The sequence below is a fragment of the Lagopus leucura genome, unplaced genomic scaffold (assembly GCF_019238085.1).
Source record: "Lagopus leucura isolate 7727_CA_CO unplaced genomic scaffold, USGS_WTPT01 Super-Scaffold_73, whole genome shotgun sequence".
NCBI classification, from domain to species: Eukaryota; Metazoa; Chordata; class Aves; order Galliformes; family Phasianidae; genus Lagopus; species Lagopus leucura.
In genome coordinates this window covers 80,601,439-80,624,871 of record NW_024962252.1, presented here as the reverse complement: position 1 = coordinate 80,624,871, position 23,433 = coordinate 80,601,439, and the positions used below count along the sequence as shown (strand labels likewise).

The 23,433-nt window shown below is 35.6% G+C and overlaps 1 protein-coding gene across 3 annotated transcripts in view; it reads left to right on the top strand.

Annotated features, from left to right (window-relative positions):
* The window catches only part of UBR2 (ubiquitin protein ligase E3 component n-recognin 2), a 51,065-nt gene that overhangs the window by 6,738 nt on the left and 20,894 nt on the right, over positions 1 to 23,433 (top strand). The window contains exons 4-25 of one of the 3 annotated variants that reach the window (XM_042882687.1): positions 233 to 346; positions 3,365 to 3,492; positions 4,157 to 4,295; positions 5,442 to 5,504; positions 6,634 to 6,754; positions 8,256 to 8,363; positions 9,165 to 9,253; positions 10,085 to 10,183; positions 12,439 to 12,602; positions 12,692 to 12,791; positions 13,794 to 13,922; positions 14,638 to 14,821; positions 15,854 to 15,915; positions 16,690 to 16,800; positions 17,853 to 17,918; positions 18,992 to 19,114; positions 19,478 to 19,541; positions 19,822 to 19,946; positions 21,024 to 21,076; positions 21,585 to 21,687; positions 22,258 to 22,306; positions 22,650 to 22,804. In XM_042882687.1, the coding sequence (XP_042738621.1) occupies positions 233 to 346; positions 3,365 to 3,492; positions 4,157 to 4,295; positions 5,442 to 5,504; positions 6,634 to 6,754; positions 8,256 to 8,363; positions 9,165 to 9,253; positions 10,085 to 10,183; positions 12,439 to 12,602; positions 12,692 to 12,791; positions 13,794 to 13,922; positions 14,638 to 14,821; positions 15,854 to 15,915; positions 16,690 to 16,800; positions 17,853 to 17,918; positions 18,992 to 19,114; positions 19,478 to 19,541; positions 19,822 to 19,946; positions 21,024 to 21,076; positions 21,585 to 21,687; positions 22,258 to 22,306; positions 22,650 to 22,804 (2,349 nt within the window). Of the gene's footprint in view, positions 1 to 232; positions 347 to 3,364; positions 3,493 to 4,156; positions 4,296 to 5,441; positions 5,505 to 6,633; positions 6,755 to 8,255; positions 8,364 to 9,164; positions 9,254 to 9,911; positions 10,011 to 10,084; positions 10,184 to 12,438; positions 12,603 to 12,691; positions 12,792 to 13,793; positions 13,923 to 14,637; positions 14,822 to 15,853; positions 15,916 to 16,689; positions 16,801 to 17,852; positions 17,919 to 18,991; positions 19,115 to 19,477; positions 19,542 to 19,821; positions 19,947 to 21,023; positions 21,077 to 21,584; positions 21,688 to 22,257; positions 22,307 to 22,649; positions 22,805 to 23,433 lie in introns of those variants that run through there. The other 2 variants (XM_042882697.1, XM_042882706.1) reach the window with 2 other exon arrangements.

Here is a 23,433-nt window from a genome sequence, read left to right as displayed (position 1 = left end):
ACAGCCATAGAGAATAGAGATGTTTGAACTTCTCAGCATAAGCAGATTGATGAAGTTTTCAGTCATCATAGAAACGAGCTTCATTTACGTGCTTTTTTAAAATGAGGTATTGGAAAAAGCTATGGGATATTGTGATCTTGATTTTGTAGTTTAGCCGTGACTACTTGCGTGAATGCACGTGTATGTTTATATGCATATTCACATAAACTGTGTTGGTTTTGAATAATTATAGATGACAACATCGGGTGGAGGAGGTTTCTGTGACTGTGGTGATACTGAAGCTTGGAAAGAAGGTCCTTACTGTCAGAAGCATGAACTTAACACTTCAGAGACTGCAGAAGAAGAGGTTGAGACACTGCGTTTTGAAATACTGTTAACTCTGTGTGTGTGTGTATGCCTGTGCATATGGGAAATCATTCAGATGAGCAGCATGAACTTAGAGACGCTTAGAGCGACATTTTCTACTCGAGGACTTTATTTTTTATATTCTTAGGCACCTGTGCAGCTTAGGTTCTGTTTTCTTTTTCTTTTCCTGTCTTATTCTGAAAGTTGAAGGAAATCTTCAATGTGAAAAAATCTGTATGCAATCACATGCTTGAAAAAGCCAAGTTAAGCTATCTGTACAACATATGTTCTGATTCTTACAAAGTAAAGTAGACAGATTTAGTTTTTTTTTAATCAAAATAACTGCCATTGCGGAAATGCCATAATTGGAACGATAAAGCTTTGCTCAGATTAAAAACACGAGAATCCAAAATGCCATAATGGAGTTATTGGATAGAATCTCTAAATGCTAAAAGTTTGGTATGGAGAAGGTAAATAAGGAAGGTCACTATTTCTTATAGCTTAACAACTTGGATATATTGAATGAAGCTAGCAAAAACAATGTGATATGAATTCCAGTTGTTGAACTTAATGCTTTGAAACACTGGTCTTGCTAAAAATTTATATTTGTTCAGGAGGCTATTTTGCATGTTTGAGGAGGAGGAAATGATTGATAGCTATGTAAAATTACAGACACCATCTTTAGCTTGAGAAATCTTCATGTCTTAAGTTACTGAAGACCAAAGGAGTATTCTGCCCTTATACTCTTTCCTAACTATCTCTTATTACATCTCAGGAATGATGGCAGCTAGTTGGACTTCTCGTCTGGCCACTTAGAGCTGTTTTTACATAATATAATTTGTGAAATCTCTTTTGAAGAGTATATATAAGAAGACTTTCTGTACTAATTTTGCTGATCTCTTGGTTTAAGTGAAACAACCCTAACTGTATTGCAGTGACAACAGTTGTAAAATTTGTCCTCACTGTCTCAGTCCTTAGAAATTGCCCTGTGGCCTTGCTACTTGGTCTACATGCAGCTTACATTACAGGACAGCATTGGAATACTTATGTTCTGAAATCCTGGGTGAACTAGTGCTATGTTTAAAGATACTTATGGTAGTTAAAGGTGGCAGTATTGTGAATGGTGAAAAAGCTAAGGTACTGAGCAGATTGTGTGTTTCTTCTTGGTAAATGATGGGATCCAGAGTGCTTATTTAACATTGTGTGTGGGGGACAACATGTGCTGAGCAGTGTTGTAGCCTGTTTTCTTTTTGCTTGGATATGTGTCTTTTTGAAAGTGCTGGGAACGGCAGTGCAGCTGTGTAAGGTTTGCCTTTGCTTTTGGTGATTGATTACTCTGCATGCCCTAGATACATTTTAAATGAGTCAAAACCCAGAAATGGCAGATATTAACGTTTCTGTAAAACTTCCAGCAGTAGAACAGTTTGCCCAGAGAGGAGGTGGATGACCTGTCTGTGGAGACATTCAAGATCAGGTTGGACCAGGCTCTGAGAAACCTGATCTAGCTCTAGGTGTCCTTGTTCATTGCAGGGGACTTGGACTGGATGACCTTTAAAGGTCTCTTCCAGTCCAAATGATATTATGATTTTGTGATTGCAAGTATTTGAAAAGAATGTTGGATCGTGTGGATGGCTGAAAAAACTTTACAGGTTTGCAGTATAAATACACATTTTTTTTTTTTTTATTTTTTTTTTTACAGTATGAATACAATTTACAGTATAGGTAGAGTATATAATTCACAGTGCAGGTGAATTCCTAACTATCAAGAGCTTGCTGTAAGTAATGCAGACTTGTTCAGAAAAGATTATTGTGTATGGTTTGATAAACTTTAGTGAAGCACGGAATTTGCTTCTATGTATTCCTAGAATGCAAGTTGTACTACTCTGATAGTGTTAGCAGAATAGAGTGTTTCAGTGTTCCTTTTCCAGACTTGTAGAAGAAACAGCAGCTGTTTAGAGAATCTAAACTTTGAGAGCTGATGATTGTGTTTTGGTCTGCTTTTATTTATAACATCTTATGTGAAGTAGTAAAAGAAAAAGCTCCTCCGAGAAGAGGTGGTTGATGTCTGTTTATAAGCAAATCCCATGAAATGACTTGGAAGGGAATGGTAGTGTTGCTTGTACTAGTTGACTGAGGATTGAACTTACTACAGCTGTCACGGGAAGGAAACTATGAGTGTGACTTCATAATGGTTCTCTTTTTCTGCTCCATTTGCCAGCTGAGGCAGCACTCCCTCCTCTTCATTTCAGTTTCCTTAGCATGTATCTCTCAGTACACATACAGATTTTTGGGGTGAGCGACCCTGCTGGAAGGGATCTGGGGGTTCTGGTTAACAGCAAGTTGAATTGTGAGTCAGTAGTGTGTGTGCCCTGGCAACAAGTGGAGCGCAGCCTTGAGAGTGCAGAATGGACACAAGTGAATGTGTTTTCCATGCAAAAGATGAATAGATGTCTGTGAATAAGACTGACATGTGAGCAGATCCTACTGTAGCATGTAAGAGACTCATCATAACTCATGATCCCTGCACGTGCTGTTTGTAGAATCTTGGTACGTAGGACTTCTGCCTCTAAAGGCATAGTACACATGAAAGAAAGCAATAAATGCATATTTATTTGTATTCTGCATTTAATTAAGTGGAACAAAGCCGTTATTTCTAATTATGGTTTCTGAATACATTGTGGAAGAAGCGGATTCTAATTCAACTGGTGTTGAAAGAGGGAACGATTAAAGTGAAAATATAGAAGTGTGAAAATTTAATTGAGTGATCAGAGGCAAGTTAATGTTTGGACATTGAATACTAGATTACTGCTTTGCTGATCTTTTTTTTATATTTTTTTTCTGTGAAGAGCAGGGAAAAGAAAACAAGTTGACTATTAACTGTTCCTTTCAAGCGGGAAGTTATTTTAGGGACGACACCATTAAGGATGCTTGCATCATCTTTGGTGCAAAGGCATGCAGATTTTTTTAAATACCTGTTCTGAATACCGCTCAATTTCTCAATTCCTGTTTATTTTTTCAGGATCCTCTTGTGCACTTACCAGAAGATATGGTGGCAAGAGCTTATAATATTTTTGCTATCACCTTTAAATATGCGGTAGACATATTAACATGGGAAAAAGAAAATGAATTGCCTGGCCTAGAAATGACGTAAGTATAGTGTTTGTCCTTTTCCTTTTAAAGACATGTACATATTTACAATAGAAATATAGATTCTTACTTTAATCCTGTTATCTCTCTCCTAAAATTATGTCAGGGATATTTTGTAGACAGTAGACTAAAATAATTGCTTGTCTTTAATTGGTGTGATACACATCCCATTTCTTTCTATAAGGATGGTGAAATAATTTTTGTGATACGTTTGTTTTCCTCACATTGGAAATAAATATTATTACAATGAAATCCTTAGAACAAATGGTAAAATAATTCCAAGCCATTGAAACTTTTAAGATGCTATGCGAGAATGTATTGAGCAGGGCTGTTCTGTAAGGAAATATGTTCTCTTTGTAGGAAACTATCGATTCAGAATCAACGAATGTTCAAATGTGATACTCAGACCTAAGTTTTGTCTTATGATTTTGTTCCTTTTGGACTTATCTTCCTTAGGAGCATGCAACTTTCCAGCAGAATGTTCAGTCCTTGTTAAGTAAAACTCTGTAGCAAAGGAAGCCCAGGTTTGAGTTCCTTTGCTACAGAGTTTCCAGCTTGGTGGAAAACTTAATTGTTAAACCGGGAGTTGATCTTTTAAATTTGAATTATGTAACTTTGATAGTTTTTAACTTTGAATTATATAAATTCATTGCTTGCTTTGAAGTGAGAAGAGTGACACTTACTACTGCATGCTCTTTAATGATGAAGTCCACACCTATGAACAAGTTATTTATACTCTTCAGAAAGCTGTCAACTGCACGCAGAAGGAAGCTATTGGTTTTGCAACAACAGTAGATAGAGATGTAAGTAAATTCCTTTCTAGAACTTATACTCACACTAACATTTATTTTATGACTACACATACTTTGGTTTGTTTTCTCAAAGTGTATACTTAATGTGATTAAGCCACATGTGTCAGGCCCTAACTAACTGACCAAGCCAAATTACGTTTGAATATATTTTTCAGCATAGTTCTAGTAAGTCTCCTGAGCATAGATACCAGGGTGTTTCTTAGCCCTTTCTGTCTAAGGCAGGCAGCAGCTTTAGCTCATTGCTCACTACACACCAGGGAGTTTACTCTGGAAGATCCTCTGTGCTCCCTTCAAACAAGGGGGGGAAGTAACAGCTGTCAACTGAGACAAAAAAAATCCTGAATTGGTTGCTTTTGTTCCTGTGCTCGTGGAACTGTTTGTGGTTTTTAAATCTAATTTTCCTTTTTCATAATTGTTAGATGATAATGGCAGGAAGAGGTAAAGCATTTTATGCAGCACTTAAAAAGAACAATGAGTTGAGAAAAATTACGTGCTGAGTATAATTTTAACTAGTATGTTGATCTCAAGAACACTCTTCCAGCTGCATTTGTATTCTGGCTCATATGATTATAATCATTATTTTTAAGAAAGAGCAACTTTTCTTCTGGGTAACTTTCTAGGGACAGCTGTACCTTGTTACTTGTGACATAAGTCTGTTGCTGTGAAAATGTGTCCTTTTACATTGTTTTGATTCCTTATGCCTCTTTTTTGGAGGGAGTGGAACAAGGAGCATCTCTTCCAAGATGGCAGTGGGAGCACTGCTTTTTAAAAAGCGTTGAAATATCTGAAATATTTAAATTTTAAGAAAAATACTATGATTGAGTATTTGATATTTGATAAGTAAAAAATAATAGCTGTGCCTTAAAAATGCTAATTAATATACACAGAAAATTTTGTTTACATGGAATTGCATATATGGCATAGCTTAATTTTTTTTTTAAAGTACTGTATGCATTTTGGAAACTCAAATATCTGACTATATGTAGCACTTTCAGAAAATGAAAATGATGTGAAAATGAGAACTGTTATCTCTTGCACCTGAAACTTTTCCTACGCCTTTTATATTAATGTAAAACACTGCATTTGGACTTCTTGCTTAGAAACTGGTGGTAATGTTACTTTCTCACAAATTTAAAGGGCCGTAGGTCTGTCCGATATGGAGACTTTCAGTACTGTGATCAGGCAAAATCAGTAATTGTGGTAAGTAGTATCTACCTATTTTCCTCATCTAGCTGAAAGATGATTTTGTACAGTTTTGTGGTACTGTTACTATTATGACTCTTATATAATACAAAATATTGGAAACACTACAATACATGTGGGATAGGTTATAAAATGTAGTTTTATGCCGTGTTCTTGCTTTTTTCCTGTAGTCTAGCTTGCACCTAAAATCATTTTCCAGTAAGTTACTAGGCAACTTTTGCCTCAGAAAAAAGTTAGGAACTTAAAATGTAGTTTTGTAGGGTAATGTATCAATTCAGATCAGTGAAGTTAAACTACTTTTCCCCTGTAATATCAATGTCTTTTTATGGTAGCCCCAACCACTGAAATTGTAACCAAGGGATTGAGTCCAAGTGCAAAACTACATTTACATTTTTGCATATATTGGAGAATGTGTGTGTATCCATAATACGTATCATGGGATCCTTCCATGTAAGAACAAGGGTTTAAGCGCTGGGGTTCTTCACTATGTGCAACAACTTGCATATAATGCTCCTACTGCTGAAAAAGTGATACTGCAACTAGACTTATAGACTTAAACTATTTTGAAGATATTTTGAAAACACTAAAGTCTCTTTAAAGATTGTTAAGCAATTTATTTAACTTGCCACCTGTGCAGTTGAAGAAAAAATGACTTGTGTGTAATGTCTAACTTAAGGTTACTACCACAGATGAGGAGATATTCTTTCTTGTTTCTAATTCTGCTTGCTTGTCATTTTTGAAAACAGTCTGTGGATGATAAGTTTCTTTTTTGGTGGTCTGCTGTGTGAGTTGCATGTCATGTTGTGAGGAATTAATGTGTGCAGTTGTTTTAGACTGTGAGACTGCTTATCAGTAAAATGCAGTAGGCCCATGTGCATGTTGATAAGAGGAAGAAAGTGGAAAATGAACTGGCCTAAATATGTTGTTATTGCATAATATTGTCATACAAATACTAACGGGATAAACAAGGTTGAGATTTTTTACTTCTCCATTTAGTTGTTAGTCATTGGAATATGGATTAATATTACAAGTTATTGAAATTAATCATAGGAATGCTGTGTTTCTGTACAATAATGTGTGCTAGCCCTCATTAAAAAAGCATTAACTCTTTTTTTCTTTTTTTAAGAGAAATACCAGTCGTCAGACAAAGCCATTGAAAGTACAGGTTATGCATTCATCCATTGTTGCCCATCAGAGCTTTGGTCTGAAGCTCCTAACTTGGCTTGGCAGTGTTATTGGATATTCAGGTGGGCAAACTTGAACAATTTTGAAAGCCTAGAGAATATTTGCTTCAGGAATTCAGCTTTCTTCATAATGCCGCCTTCTTATTTCAGATATGCAGTGTTTAAGATAAAGCAATTAATATCTTGTCAGGCTCTATCCACATACTGTTTTCTGTTCAGTTGTTGCTGAACAGAAGCTGGGAACTATTGTCAAATGCTGTAAGCCAACTAGCTATTTTTCAGTCCCTAGTTCTTTTCAAATGAATGCAGTAAGCTGAAAATAACCCCTCTACTTAGACAGTACAGAATTAATCTGAAGTCATTTGATGGTGATGAAAGTGGTTGCCTCAGGTTTGTTGCTGTGTAAGTAGAACAACAGAGAAAGTGTGGGGGGCTGCTTTAGGATAAGTATAGAAACCAATGAAGTATTAATTAGATATTTAGAAAGAGGTTTCTTCAAAGAAACAGTATGCACAGTAAAAAAAAAAAAGATGCACATCAGCACTTTTTTGGGGGGGACTGTGTTTTTTTTCTGGTGTGTTTCTTCTGTTGTCTTGATGAATTACAGTTGTGAGGATGCAGAGCATGAGGGGAAATAAATGGAAAATGCATCAAGCTACCACAAACTCTCAGTGCATATAAATGTAGGCACAGTCCCCAGCACACTGTGTTTTATGAATCTGTGAGTGTTAACAAGAATTAACAGCGGAGCACTGTCAACTGTAATGTGATGCGTGAATTCTTCTGTGTTCTCTATATTCTCTATATTGTGTATGGAGACACAACCTTGCTGTAGGGGTTCACAAACTGTATGGAATGTACCGTGTAGCGCATGGGATGCTATGCATGGCACTGAGCCACTGCCAACTCTACTTGAGAAGCTGAAGTGTCTCAGCAGGATGTGGAGATGGTGGCTTAAGACTTAGAAGCCATACTATTTTGTTAGTGAGTACGTTTCTTGCAGTCAGCAGCTGGGTTGAGCATATGAATATCTGTGTTATGTTGAAGATTCAGTATAACTTGTTTGTTCATATGACAATTATATAATATGCAATTATTACTTTCCATTTAAAAAAAAAAAAGCAAACAAAACAATAGAGAAGCTTTACTATAACTTTATATATAGTGGGTAGTAAGTATACAGAAAAAACTGTCATATATCATGTGAACTTTTAGTTTTGGTAGGACTCTGAGAAAAAAATGACCCTAAAATTAGCCTGACATATGAGTATTTATATTTGTAAGCTAGAAGCATTTCTAAGGAGCACACTTTTATTTGATAACTTTGAAACAAATCACTCTGGTAGTTTTCATAAAGTTCACTTATGTTCCATAAGACTGGTACTGGACATGCAAGGTATCAAATATTTGTGTTTCTATCAGCAAAATAGGAAACGCTATCTGGTTGTCAAGGAAATAGGATCAGGTGTCTTCTGTTGTGTCTTATGAGAACTCTGGTGTATCAAAATAACAACAAGTTTTGTGTTGAAGCTGTTACTAACTTCTGTCATTTCTCTTCATTAAGATGGCCTTCGTCGAGTATTGTGTCAGGTTGGTTTACAGGAGGGACCGGATGGGGAAAATTCTTCTCTTGTGGATAAGCTGATGTTGTATGATTCTAAACTGTGGAAAGGTGAGATTTTTTTTTTTTTTTTTTTTTCAAGCTTTTGGAGAATGCTGAGGAATGTTATGCATGATGTTCTTCCCTTACCACATGTGTGGTAATTTTTACTGTAATATGTTAGTGATGTGATTTCCTAATTTGTTAGGATAACTTCTTTCATGTGAAGAGGACGTAAATTGCAACTTTTACATTTTTATTTCAAGATTAATATTTCTCTACTTCTTGTTTTTCATAGTTACTCTGTATTGAGAAAATAATTGAATGACTTTTGACTTGAGTGACCTAAAGAATGAAATATAAACATGCTTATGTGTTTCTAAGCTACATGCTGTTAATTCTTATTGCTATTGATAGTACTTTCTGGGATGCTGCTCAGACACAAATTAGAAATTCAGAGCTAGATAAATTGGTTTTTTTTCAGTGGAGCTGTTTCAGCTGACAAAATTTATTGTGTTTCCCAGGACTTTACATGTAGCTGCTTCCCTTTGGCTCCCCTCAGGCCATCCAGATCCTGTTTGTTCTGAGTAGTTTCATTCTTGTTTGCCTGACTTGCCTTACGCTTGGTTTATTTTCTCATTTAGCAGCTGAGTATTATTTGACAGTATTATTTGAGGAGTCATAAATAATGCCGCTTGAAGCATTTCATTTTCTGTGTTATTCATTTTTTGTTACCACCTGAGAGACTTGGTCACAGCATCTTGTGCTCTGAACTGCAGATATGCTTCATTCTGTAGAAGTTTATATTTCTAAATGATTCTGTAGTAAATTGTTAGAAAATAGTGACATATATCATTCATTTTTTCTTGACAGGAGCTAGAAATGTGTATCACCAGTTATTCATGAGCAGTCTACTTATGGACTTGAAATATAAGAAGCTTTTTGCTATCCGTTTTGCAAGAGTAAGTATCTTTATTAAAAGAGCTATTAAATGCCTAAACATTCTAGTGAAGAGTTTAGTTAGCATGTAGAATTTCAAATGAACTGTTGCCAGAATTATTTTTTTGAATGTGGGAAGTTGAAATGCCAACCTTGTATTTCTGTCTTCAAAATATTAGTTGAAATGGCATCTCGTCTGGTGAGAAGGTAAACTCTCCAAGTTCCCCAGATCTAAAGTAGTTCACGTGTTTTGTCTTTACCGTCAGCTATGCAGGCTCTTCTTCTTGAGAGCTAATTGCATCTCATTGCTGAGGCATAATCTCTTACAGCACTCCAAAAAAAATTGTGCTGGAATTCAGTTATGCTGATTGGTATTTCTGCAGTAAGTAGTACTTGAAATGCTTTAAATCACCAATGCAAAATTCAGCTTGCTCTGCTGAAGACAAGTTTGTGTGTGTGTGTGTATGTGTAAGAAATAAAATATTAGCCTTTGTTGTGAAAACGAGTGAGCAATTCTCACTTGTGAGCTGATAAATTATGGTTTTTGTACAAAGTATTAATATAACGATCTGTAAGAGCTACTCTTCCCTTTATCGTGGAATTAAAATTTCCCAGAGCAGACATTTAAATTAAAAAATCAGGTCAGTGTGGATTAGAGGTGAATTTCCCCTTGTTGTTTAGAATTACCGGCAGTTGCAGAGAGATTATATGGAGGATGATCACGAACGAGCAGTGTCGGTGGCTGCTCTGTCTGTCCAACTCTTCACTGTACCTACTCTGGTGAGTAGTGCCTGTCTTTCTTTTTAAAACTGATAGTTGGCACTCCTTGCCTCTTTTTGCCTCCTTCTTAATAGAACTATGAGCGATTGCAGAGTGATTTTATGAAAGATGACCACGACAGAGAGTTCTCAATTGCTGACCTCTCGATACAGATATTCACAGTGCCTTCTCTTGTAAGTACTAAAAGACCAAGAAAGGAAATCTTTGTTTGTTGAAAGCCACTTGAGGTTCTTGATCCAGACCACAGATTTCTGTCGAAATGTGGGGCACTGCTACTGCACGTGAGTCAGTCTGTTTACATACATTACTATGGGTTTAGAAGTTAAAGAAGTTTTGCACTGGAGAGATCGAATCTGACTTCCCAGAGTGGGCTGGGTATTTTAGGATTGTGTTTTGTGTATTCAGTGCTTATTCAGAGACAACATTTACATTTCTCTTCATAACAATTAGTGGCTTCTGTTTGTAAAAATCTACATTGTGATTTGCATATCACAGTTTCAGAGCGTACCTTTTGGGGACAGTTTTATAAATGATCCACTTTGTTTATCTTAATTTTCTAGCCAATCTAAGTGCAGGCAATAATTATCTCATGATATTCTGCACATCTTTGATGCTTTTTGTCTTGGTCTGTGTCTTCTTTCAGGTTTCCAGTTAATTTTTATTACAGCACTTCAAGTTATGTTTCACTGTTCACTAATACCGCCCATCATTCTTGAGCTTATTCTTCTTTTTTTGCTCCTTTGCTCCAGTCACAAAAGAAGTCTCTATTTGCTTGCAGTACAAACTAATGATTGGAGCTGTACTGAAAATAAAAGTTGGATTTTCATAGCTGCTTTTTAAAATATGTTTCAAAAGTGAATGCTTCTCAATCCTCCCAAATTTTATTGAGCTCTGAAATTCAATATTACAATAGCATTTTATGATACTGAGCAAAGTTGGTTTTCAATTTCATAGAGATGGATGTTATTAATGGGAATCTGAAACCTCAGGATTTTGTTCTATGGGTCAGGGCAGTATTGTGTAACTCTTTTAATTTTGATGCTGGCTGTAAGAATATTGCCATTATTCAGTCTTACATTTATCCAACTAGTTTTATTCAAATTTTTTTTTTCACTTGACAGATGAGGTGACAGAATATGTTTGTATAAATATTTTATAGGAATTTCAAATGCTTTCTTAGAGGAGGAGAATTGCTGTTTTACTTCTACAATTTTTTTTTTTTAATTTCTAAAGCATGCAAAACAAGGGTAGAGCAAATTGTTGTTGGCTAATTTTGTAGAAAATAGAATAGAGTGATGACCTGAAAATAAAATAGGAGGGAAGAATTCATTTTTTCTAGGTTTTGACCCATTTTGCGTTCATTCTTAGTCGAATAAATAAATTGAGGAATGTTAAAACCACCCCCAGTAATATTTTTAAACTTATGTTAAGAATTGGATTTTGAGCTCTCGAGTAACTGAGGTTGCTGGGTTTGAAGGACGATTAGTTGTGTTGACAGTAATTTACTTTTAACGTTAACCACTAGATTTTTCCCTCACGATAGCATTGTTATGTCTGTATTTGAAGTATCATTAGCAACCATAGAACCTGGAAGCTCTAGTCAACAACTGCAGTGTCATTGTGGTAGATCAGAGGAGCCAATCTTCTTGAATATACTAGCCACTCAGATAACATCATCATGGGTCCTGAAAACTGCAGAGCTGGTACAATTTTTCTTGGAGAGCCAGCAGGATAGGGAGTTCTGGAGGAGTTTGCAAGTAGGAGATGGCAGTCACTTCTTAGCACCCCCTATGCTGTTGTGGGGTTGGCTTAAGTTAGGCTGGGTGTGGCAGATTGTCATCTGGCAATGCTGGACTTTGTAATGGATTTTGATTTGTTTCCTGCAATGTGTGGAAATACACAGAGGTCATCAATAGGAATTAAAGGTCATCTCACGTAATTTCTATGTGGAAATTGCTCTTTATAGCTCCCTAGAAGTTCAGAAAGCTCACCATTTGCCATAGTGCTTGGCCTTTTGTAAACAGAAAAACAAAACAACTGTCACTAACCCAAAGGGCTCATACTTAAATTACATAAGAGACAACAGATACTTAAAGGGAGGCACAAGTTAATTAAGTTAATTATAAGAAAGATAATAATATGTTTTTTTCATAATTACATGCGTAAGTTAGCAGGAGCCTAATCATAGTCAAATTTCTGTACAGAAGGGGACTGAAGAGAGATCTGAGTTATGACAATTTCTGATCAGGATATATTTTTCTTTTGTGAATATTTGGAAGACTGACTTTTAGTATATTCCCCTGTTTTAATTATCAATTTAACTATTTTGAATAAAATGTTATGTGTTTTTTTTTAAACTTGATGGTGCGATGTGAAATTGTTTAGTTGCCTGTTAGTCACAGCAAATTTCTATATACTTTTGGTATAGGCTCGAATGCTAATAACAGAGGAAAATCTCATGACCACTATCATCAAAACTTTTATGGACCATTTAAGACACCGTGACATCCAAGGCAGGTTTCAGTTTGAACGTTACACTGCTCTGCAGGCTTTCAAATTCAGGCGTGTTCAAAGTCTTATTCTGGATCTCAAGTAAGTGCATTAGCTATGTGCTGATTTGATCAATTGAAAGAGAAAGCAGGATTAAAATTAACACTTGTATCTGTTTTTAATGTACTCAGGTATGTGTTGATAAGTAAGCCAACTGAGTGGTCAGAAGACTTGAGACACAAGTTTCTAGAGGGTTTTGATGCCTTCTTAGAGTTACTCAAATGTATGCAGGTATGTAAATCTGTAAGTTACAAAATTTGCACTGTGTTAAGATTATAGCAAGAAGTTAGCTATCGTAATATAGAAACTGAGGGGATTCATTGTACCCTCTGTTTTATAATTTTAGAGCAATATAGCTTCTGGAATAGTTTTTTTCCTGAAACTTGTCTCACCCAACTTTTTTTTTTTTATTGTTGTTTACGAGGCAGTAAAAAAAGACGAGTGATTCAAAAGGAGCTGTATGGGCAGACAAGACATGTTCAATTGTATGAGTAAAGTCTGCCCCATTTTAACTAATTTTCCATCTTTTTGAAAGATGCAGATACTACTTCAGTGTTAGCAGAGTTGATCCTTGTGTTAAAGCATATATTTTCTGTACCATAGCAGTAGGTGTCTTCGCTGAGGTTTTTTTAGTCTTTTCACGTACTGTGTTGTCTTAAGAGGAGTATTTTAAAAGCAGCACAGCTTTTACAGAAGCAGATTTACAGTTTGATCAGTAACGTGTGAATCAGAATTACATTTTTTTCAATACTTCAGTAGCCACTTCACACCCATCTCAGTGTTCTAGCTTTGTTAGCCTGTTGACGGCAGTCTCTTGAATATACTTTCTCCTATATCATAATGTTGATTTTCTTATTTCTTACACCAAGATCTGATTAGGCGTGGGTACTCAGTCTTTACTTAGCATTTACCTGCATTTGTTAATATGTCTTTAGGAAATGCATTTAAAAAGCAAAATAAGTGTTTAAGATGATTAATGTATGTATGTAAACATCTTATGAAAAGAAACTTGAAGTTGTTATTAACAGAGCTAATACCTGAAAAATGCCCTGACCCATATTCTTATTTCCCGTGCTTCCTGTTTCTTTTTCTTGCTGTTTTGATATATATAATTCATTTCTTGTTGTAGCAGCAATATGTTGGTAAGAATAGGTAACCGCTGTACCACAATTAGGCTAACGTGAAGCTATTTAAGTGATAATGTTGTTGAAATGTGCAATGCTTTTCTTTAAGGGTATGGATCCAATAACCCGTCAAGTAGGACAGCACATCGAAATGGAACCAGAATGGGAAGCAGCATTTACATTGCAAATGAAATTAACACTTGTTATTTCAATGATGCAGGACTGGTGTGCTTTAGATGTAAGTTCCTTCTGAAGTGTTTTCTCTGTGTGAATATTTGGTAATGGAGGTGGTGGTCATGAGAAGGTAAAAGAAACATCAGTGTGCGTAACAAGGTGAACAAAACACGTAATGGCACCATAAGTCAGAATCTTCTGTGTGCAAGTATGCTTTCTCTACATCAAAAAATTGTGATCATCACAACACTGTTAGGTTATAACTAATAATTATTGAAGAACAGGATGTAGAGAAACATGCCATGGATCTATGTAATGCTGCAGGATTGTAAGTCAGGTTTCTACTGCATGTATGTTTCAAGTTCTCGCATTTCAGAACTTCAGTATGGTGATATATTGTGGAACAAGTGATCCTAGAATATCTAAATATTCAATCTGGCCTTAATCTGTCACTATCAGTTAATGTACAAGTTGACTAAACTGGCATGATCATGAAAACCTTCAGGAAGTTCCCATAATTACAAAAACAAAAGCCTTGCAACTTTTTGCTTGCTTGGTTTCTTCAGCCATCTCAATGTGTTTCGTGGTCTATGTCTGCCTCAGTAACTCAGATCAGTATTGAGTTCCTTATCTTAGTTTTGTAGGGACTGTTGATAACTGTTAATACAAATAAAAACCCAAAGCCTATTTGCACCTGTCAGATGTCTTGTTGTTTACTGTGCTATTTGTCAGAGCTCTGCTTTTTTCATAATCTTTGTGAACTGTGCTCTTTCTTTTAGGAAAAAGTGTTAATTGAAGCTTACAAGAAATGCCTGGCTGTGCTGATGCAGTGTCATAGTGGCTTTACTGATGGAGAGCAGCCTATTGTTCTCAGCATGTGCGGGCATTCAGTGGAGACCATCAGATACTGTGTTTCCCAGGAAAAAGTCAGCATTCACCTCCCAGTTTCACGTTTACTTGCAGGTATAAACTTGCTTAAAAATATTTCAGGAAGTGGAAAATGTTGTGTGAATATAATTTGCTTTTGTGTGGATATAATGAACACACAACGGCTGTTGAGAGCCTAAGTTTGGGTGTATTTTAGCCACTTTCTAGCAGTTTGATGGCCTAAAGGCAAAATGTTCCCAACCATTTGAGAAGTTAGTCTCAGACCTGGAGGAGGTTGTCTCCTGTCTCTGTGTTTGTCACTGGTGGGTGTAGGAAGTTACAGCTGCTTTTGTAAGCTTGTGTGGTGCAAAAGAAAAGCAACAAAACGTGGGCTGCAGTTGTCTGATTGTTATCAAGTGTGTTTAGCTGTCAGATTGAATAGACAAATCAACACTCTGTTAGACAACAGATTTATCAGGGATGTGTCAACAGAAAATTAAGCACTGTGTTTTTTCAACTTGTATTAGGTCTAACTTGCTGAACAGTTGTGTTTTGGGGGGAATGTTGTTTTAATCTGAACATACAGTCATATGATAATAAAATAAATTTACAGATAATTAAGTGAAAAGGCACTTCTTAAGTGACTTTTTAAAGTAAAATATTATGCAGACCAGAGTCTAATAACTTTTGATTTTTGAATCTGTAAGCAAACTCCCTTGTAGTTTTAAAGCAGAACAAACCAGGAAATCCTTGTGTTTTGTAGGAGCCTCATTGTAGCTCCTGAAGTATTTTATAAGCCTCTCATGGCAGACAGCAAGGATGATATATCTGTCCCTGGTAACTTGCCCTGATCAACCCAGGCTGTCACTGAGATGATATGGACAAAAGAAAGACAAAGCTCAGTTGTTTTACAAGTTCTATACAGATACACCTTTCCATAAGGTGTAGGGTTTTCTAAGTATTTCTCTTTAGGAAATAGGCGTGTAGCTCCAGAATAATAATTTTAAAGATCTGTAATTATTTCCAGAAAATGCTCAGACAGTATATTAGCTGATCCTTTTTGGCTCTTTGGAATTGTATTAGATGCTGTATGTGATATGTGTGTATTTGTTTTATTTATTCATGTAGGCTTGCATGTTTTGTTGAGTAAAACTGAAGTGGCGTATAAGTTTCCAGAGCTGCTACCCCTGGTATGTAATTAAACATAGCATACTCATTAAATGTATTTAGTGCTGAAGATGAAATTGCTTAAATAAGTGTAGGATGATATTAAATAAAAGAAAGGGCTGTTTGGCCACGCATACTGTTTTCAAAGATTATCCTTGATAGATAAAATTACCTCTTAAGAGATTAATATTTGTCTAATCGTAACTGGAGCATGAGCCATCAGCATTGCTCTCTTAAATAATTCAAGACCCTGATGGAAAGTTTGTATTTTGTTCTTCATTCATTACTTTCTTTTTGTGGTAGAAATTATTTATAGAAACCACTGGCAGGACCTGATTTCCTTCTCCTTGGTGTGGATTCTAATTTCGTTCCTCAGTTGTTTTCCTTCCTGCATGTTCTCACTGATCCCTTTCTTTCAGTGGAAGGTTAAAAAGAACAAAACAAATTTAAAAAGGAGAAATTGTAACCAGCAAAGGAAGCCTCTTGTCTTTAAGCAGAAGATACAGTTAATGTTATTGAATTGACCAGCTGATGTGTTAAAGTACAAAACTTACTGTTGAAGGATAAACAAAAACCCTTGTGGGGTACTTCTGTGGGGCAAAGTCTGTGTGAGGCTGGTTAATGTTGATGAGATAGATTGTAAAAGGCTCATCAAGCCTTTGTAATATGTACTTTGAATTTACTTCTCTTTTGTATTCTCCAAACAATTTTTACAAATATCATTCTTCCTTCTTTCAGTTCCATTTCCTCTTATATTCTCTAAATATATCAAAACACTGTGTTTTATTTTAACTCAGAGTGAACTTAGCCCACCTATGTTAATAGAACATCCTCTACGATGCTTAGTTCTATGTGCTCAAGTGCATGCAGGGATGTGGAGAAGAAATGGCTTCTCTCTTGTTAATCAGGTAAGTACATAGCAGCTGTGTAATCACTTTTCTGATTACTTCCCCAAGGTTGATTTCCAAGATTGATTTCAGACCCCCAAATCTCTCATTTGTTTCCATTTTAAATTTCACTTGCATTAGCTTCCGTAAGTTTTGTGTGAGTTAGGCATTTAAATCAGTACTTGGCTTAAAAACAATTTTTCAAATAATACAATCTTTGATATCTTAGTCAGAAATTGCTTTGTTGTTGTTGTTGTTTTAAGTCTGCTATGGTGCTCAGTGAACTTTGTGCGTAAAGAAGCTATGAAGTATAATGCAGCTAAATGTCCCTGTTCCTTTTTCCTGTATGCTGCCCAAGGATAGCAACAACTAGACCTATGATCTTTGATAATGCATTCATTACTTTTACATGAAAGTGCCTTGAATATTAAAATATACTCCATTCAAATTATTACCCTTTCTAAGGCAACTGAAATCCTAAGGGCACGTAGAAACATTAGAACCAACTCTGTGTGTCTTGTGTGTCTTTTGGCCCATAAGCTCCCATCTTCAGTAGATAATTGCAGTGTATGCATACTGGGAGGTTGAATTAAACTGCTCTTTGCTGATGCTTCTTGCCTTTTAGTCTTAAAAAAAAAAAAAAAAAAAAAAAAAAGCCTATTCTTGTAAGGTGACATCTTTGTCATTATTTAAAGTAAAGGCAACTCAAGTTGCATACAATTATAACATCTCTCAAGTTACTATGGACACTTACCAGATCTGAAATGTCAGTTTTGGTAGAGGAACGAATCTGTGTTAAATTGCACTGGCTGCCAACATCATGAGGTGAGATGAGTTTAGTTTAGGTACTGTGGCTCCCACAGTCTGGAATTCCTTTCTTTTTTGAGCATGGCTCACATTCGGCCAACTGCTTTTGGATGTTTTCTGATATGAAAGGGCATCTGTGTGCAGGTTAGTAGTTTGAGAAAATAGAAGAAGGCATGCCTATGACTGCTCCGTGTAATTCTCTAGAATAAAAATAAATGTACATGAAATGTGACGTTTGTTAATTATTTTGCTGGTGTTTTTTCCAGATTTATTACTATCATAATGTGAAGTGCAGGAGAGAGATGTTTGACAAGGACATAATAATGCTTCAGGTAACCATGTGTACTGGTTTGCATTTTATGGAGCATTTTCAGGATTCAAGTGCGTTTGTTTGTAGCTCTATGAAAAACTTTTCAAATCCTCTTCAATAATATAATGAATGTATACATTGCCTCTTCTCCCTTCTTACTTGCTGTGTTGAAAAATCTCTTCTTGAAGTTCAAATCTGGCAGTCAGCTTAACTCTGACAACGGAATGTCTGTGTTTCTTCTATGCTGAGTGGGACGAAAGTTAAAACTTGCTGCTTGCTTCCTTCACCTAGAAGGAAAATGTTTTCACAAGGCCCTTAAATCTTTCTTAGTTGTGGCAGTACCCAATATAGTGCATGTATTCTGATTTACTTCTGGGTTCTCACATACTTCCCTAAGGCTTGATCTACCCCTGATTCTTGATTATCTTCAGCATCTGCTTATTTGGGTTGATATCCTGTGGTTACATCGAAACGATTCTGTCTAAAAAAAGGTCTCACTAACTTTACTAAACTAAGAACAAATAATTGGCTAAATTAGATACGTTTTTAATGAACAGATGATGTTTTGGAATGTAGTATTTGGAAATGGAAGTAGGTATGTGTCTAGCTGGATGAAGACATTTGTATTCTTTCACAGAGGATTTGGATAATCTCTTTAAAGTCTTCTGTCTCTTGTTTTGAGAACGGGATTTCAAAATCTTTTTTATTTATAAAACAACGTGCTATATAATAAGTGATAATAGATGGTATTTATTATGCCTTCTAAAAGTTGGATCAACAGGAATAGAATAGTAGAGACAAAAACAAATGAAAGTCTTTCTCTGTTTTTTATTTAGATTAGAGATGGAAGGAATAATCCTGAATATTTTGCACTTAAATGCTATCAAAAATTATTAATAAGTCGTAGCACCCTACATACTCAAACCTGTGCTGTTGCACTATTGGAGTCCTAAAAGAGTAAGTCTAATTAAATCTCCGTGCCAAGGATAGAGAGAGATGAATTTAATAAATAATATTCTGTCAACTTTGCGTATGAATATAAAAGCATTCGATAGTAACACTGAATCTGTTTCTAATCATTTTCTTCTTTAATAGACAGGTGTGTCTATGATGGATCCAAATCACTTCCTGATGATAATGCTGAGCCGCTTTGAACTTTATCAGATATTTAGTACTCCAGACTATGGCAAGAGATTTAGCACAGAAAACACTAACAAGGTATCTTAAAAATGGATTGCATAGGAAAATCTGTGATTTTCTTTTCAAGAATATGTTCAATGCTGTCGCCTGACATCTCTGCAGTTTCTTGATTAAAAAATAAAGTAATTATTTGGATTTAGTTTGGCCAGTTTAAAATATGCATAAACATTATACATGTCAAAATGATAAATGTCAGAAGCTGCTGCATGATTTTCATGTTGTTGAGGAAGTTTAAGGCAGTTGTGACTGCATTATAGCAGAACTTAAATTGGGGAATACTAAGGATGAAAAAAGGTTTTGGAGAACAGTAAAATATTTTCAGCATATGATTTTTTTTTTTTAACCTTTAAATGAAATGTAAATTCTTCTTCTTTAATTCAGGATGTTGTTCAACAAAACAATACTCTTATAGAGGAGATGCTGTACCTCATCATAATGATTGTTGGTAAGCTCAGAATATGTTTAATGCATTTTTTAAGATTCTCTTTAATGGTCTGGAATATCAAATTCAGTTCTACTTTGAATGCTTTGTCGTTCTTGAAACTAGCTTTGTTTAGCATCGTGACTTTTTCATTAACATAATTAATTTTTGAATGGACCAACACAAGATTTCACAGCAGAAACTTATTTTTCAGTCTTTTCCTTTAAATGACAAAAGAAGAACGAATAATGTTTAAAAATACTCTAAAATAAAATAAAAATATACTATTCTTTTATCTTTCTAGGAGAAAGATTCAGTCCTGGGATAGGACAGGTAAATGCAACAGATGAAATCAAACGAGAGATCATCCATCAGCTGAGCATCAGGCCAATGGCTCACAGTGAATTAGTAAAGGCATTACCTGAAGATGTGAGTAACTTGGAAAACAAAACAAAGCCTTCAGTTTTATAAGGTTAATTGGTGAAAATTAACTTTGAGTTAATGCTGCTTAATGGAAGCAGCATGATTATGCAGAGTAAAGTTAACATGAGAACAGATTAACAGCTGTCATAGAGAAGGTAGGAAAACACTGTAGAAGGAGAAACACTGTGTGAAATAGGCAGGAGCCTGAGAGCTTCTTCAGCTCTCCTCTTTAATTCACTTTCTTATCAGGCCATCTGGTCAGCAGTCTCTGCAGTCTGCTTGTAAATCCTAAATAGATGTATGCAGGTGGGTTGCCAGAGCTACCCAGAAATATAAACTCATATTTTAAAGCTTAACAGTAACTGAAAATATATGAAACCAGGCACAGTATAATGACTTGTGAAACCTAAATGCTTCGTTTACATGGATAGAAGCATTTACTTGAGTTCCAGTATGAGTACTTTTGTAAGGATGGCAAGGTATGATTTTTTTTTTAAGTTTTTTTGAGTAATCTTTAAATGTGGTTTCAGAGGGAAGTCAACATTAAAACATTATTCTTTTACTGCATTAGTACTACTAATCTAAGCTAGAATAAGTAGTTAATTATATTTTCAGTCTTAAATACATTTTCCCTGTTAACAGCTGTACAGGGAAAGGGAAAGGACTATTAGAAAGAACTTAGAGATGATTTGAGCTGATTTTTTTTTAATCTCCTTTTATGATTATCATTTTTCAGTGCCTTATCCTTCTATCTTTATCATTTTTAAACACCTAGAGACTGGAAATAGTGGCTATATATTAAGATACATTTAGTAAGCTGGCTCAGTTTTCTTCTGTTATGTTCTGAGTTTATTTTGACAGGGGAAAAACAGTACAAATGCAGTATTCTTAAAAGTGCTTTTTGCAGACCTGGTATTCCTGACCATGTATTCACATTCTGTATTTTAGCATTCTTGGGAGTGTCATGAAAGTGACTTCATTCTCCCTCTGTTTTACTCATCCATCTAGTGCTGTGTGTTATTTGAATGTATTTAAATCCAGGATCTGCAGTAACACGCTGTTTTGCATTTTGACTCAATATAGGAGAACAGAGAGACGGGAATGGAAAGCGTGATTGAAGAAGTGGCTTGTTTCAAGTACGTTTCCCTTTATGCTAATATTGTAGCTTTTAAAATTAAATATTTAATTTGTTGAGAATAAGAGGGCAGAAGAAACAGGTACTGGTGAGTAATGAAAGCAAGGAAGACATTCTCCTGTGAAATATAACTCAAAAGGAATATTTATCTATGACAATATAGCAGTCTAGCATGGAAGTCATATGAGAGATTTCCATGTTCACTACTGAGAATTAGGCTTGAGTGTTGGTGGAAACTCGGTGCCCAGCTGCTATTTGTCTCATAACAGTCTGTTTTCACAGGAACACAGGTTGATTACTATCAGTAGTAATCTTTATTTACTACGAGTAATAAGTGAATCTCTTCCCTGTCCTCCACTTTGGGCTTTCCCAATGGCTTTCCTGAAGTGCATCATTTTTAATGCTCATTTTAGAGTGCTCACTGAGCAATGTTTTTAGCTCTTCTAGTTGACCATTCGTACTCAACTGTTAATAACTGGTAAACATAAATTTTACAAATTTCTTGATAGGAAACCTGGATTAACTGGCAGAGGACTGTATGAATTAAAACCAGAATGTACCAAGAACTTCAATCTGTATTTCTATCACTTCTCAAGGGCAGAGCAATCAAAGGTAATTAATTTCAAGCTTCTGTTTTTCAGTTTTCTTTTTAATTTTTTTCCTTTTTTCCACAAATGTTTCCTCTGTGAGGAAATATTGGCAACTGCTACTTTTAAAAAGTTGAATCATTTGAGACTGTTGACAGAATTTGTCTCAGGTTTTGCAGTGATTTCTTTATCATTAGATGCTTTATCTTATACAGAGCTGCTGAAATCAGTGGGGCTTCAGGAGTTTTATCTGTGAGTTCCCTTATGTCTTGTTAGACTGAAAGTGCTTTAACAGTCTGTATTTTTACTTACCTTAATGGACATTACCATTTTATAATTTGTTTTATGGTTTTTATGCTACTAAAGAATCCAGGTTAGCTCAAGCAGAAAGATTAATTTCAAAAATGGAGGCCTTATAAGAGGTTGTCATGTAGAATATAATATGTACAAAACGGACATGGAAGCTTCCTCCTTTTATTTAAGGCAGGGTTGAGGTGGGGAGAAACAGCAACAGTATAACAAAGAAAATAGGAGTGCTTTTCTAAGTTTTATATTTCTGAACGTTTTGAGTAATATTGGCGTTGTTCTATTTCAGGCTGAAGAAGCACAAAGAAAGCTGAAAAGACAGAACAGAGAAGATACAGGTATTTTTCTTAGAGAGAAGAGGGGAGGAAAGAGAAGCACCTGTCCAACTGTGTATTGCCCTGAATAACACGTCTTGGATTAGCCAGATATTGGTGGGGTTGTAGCAGTTTCTCTGCTAACCTTCTGACTGTAGTCAGGATTCTAATCTATGCTAGTTTATTCTTTCAGCTTTCCTTGCACGCAAGCAGTATCGAATGTTACAGCCTACTATCTGTGTTACTTTTTATCCAGCAGCTGTATGCTGTGCAGGGTTAGAATGTTAAGCTGTTTGAAAGTCAGATATTTGATACGGGTGTTGTAAACTTAATATGCTGAAATGTGAAACTCATATTTCTTTTTCAGCGCTTCCACCACCAGTGTTGCCTCCTTTCTGCCCACTTTTTGCAAGTCTGGTTAATATTCTGCAGTCTGATGTCATGCTGTGCATTATGGGAACAATACTGCAGTGGGCAGTAGAACACAATGGCTACGCCTGGTCAGAGTCCATGCTGCAAAGGGTATGCTCCCTTATTTAATGCTGTGTGGATGGTAAAGAATGAGTATGTATTTTTTAGCCATTTAAATTGGTTTGTTTGTAGATTTAGAAGGCTTAGTGGTGCATCTGGAGTACTAGAGCATTCTGGCAATTTGTATGTGATGAAAAAAGTGTTTGACTCAGGATTGACTCCGCTGAGATTGAAGTGTATTCACTTTAAAATGCCATTGAGGCGACTTTTGTGCCAAATACAGTAACTTTTTTTTTTTTTTATTTCAAGGAGGCCTGAAAGTAAAGTTAATGATAAAAACTTTAAAATAACACTAAACCATTAAGGTTGGAAAAGACCTCTAAGTTCATCTCATCCAACCATCAATATATAGAATGTTGGAATTTGGTGTAATAATTTCAACTTTTGGACAGTTAAATTTTGTATGTGTTTAGAAAGGATTAAAAATGTGCATAAACTTCTGATAATAGCATGCAATTTTTAAAGCTAAAGCTAAGAAATATGAGAAGATACTGAAATTTATTCCAAAGTATTGTGTTCCCCTTGACTAGAAGGAGAGCAAACAGAGACAGCAGTGGTATAAGGTGTGTAAATCTGCACAGTTTCAGGAATTTGTCAACACACACTGTTAATCCTGTATA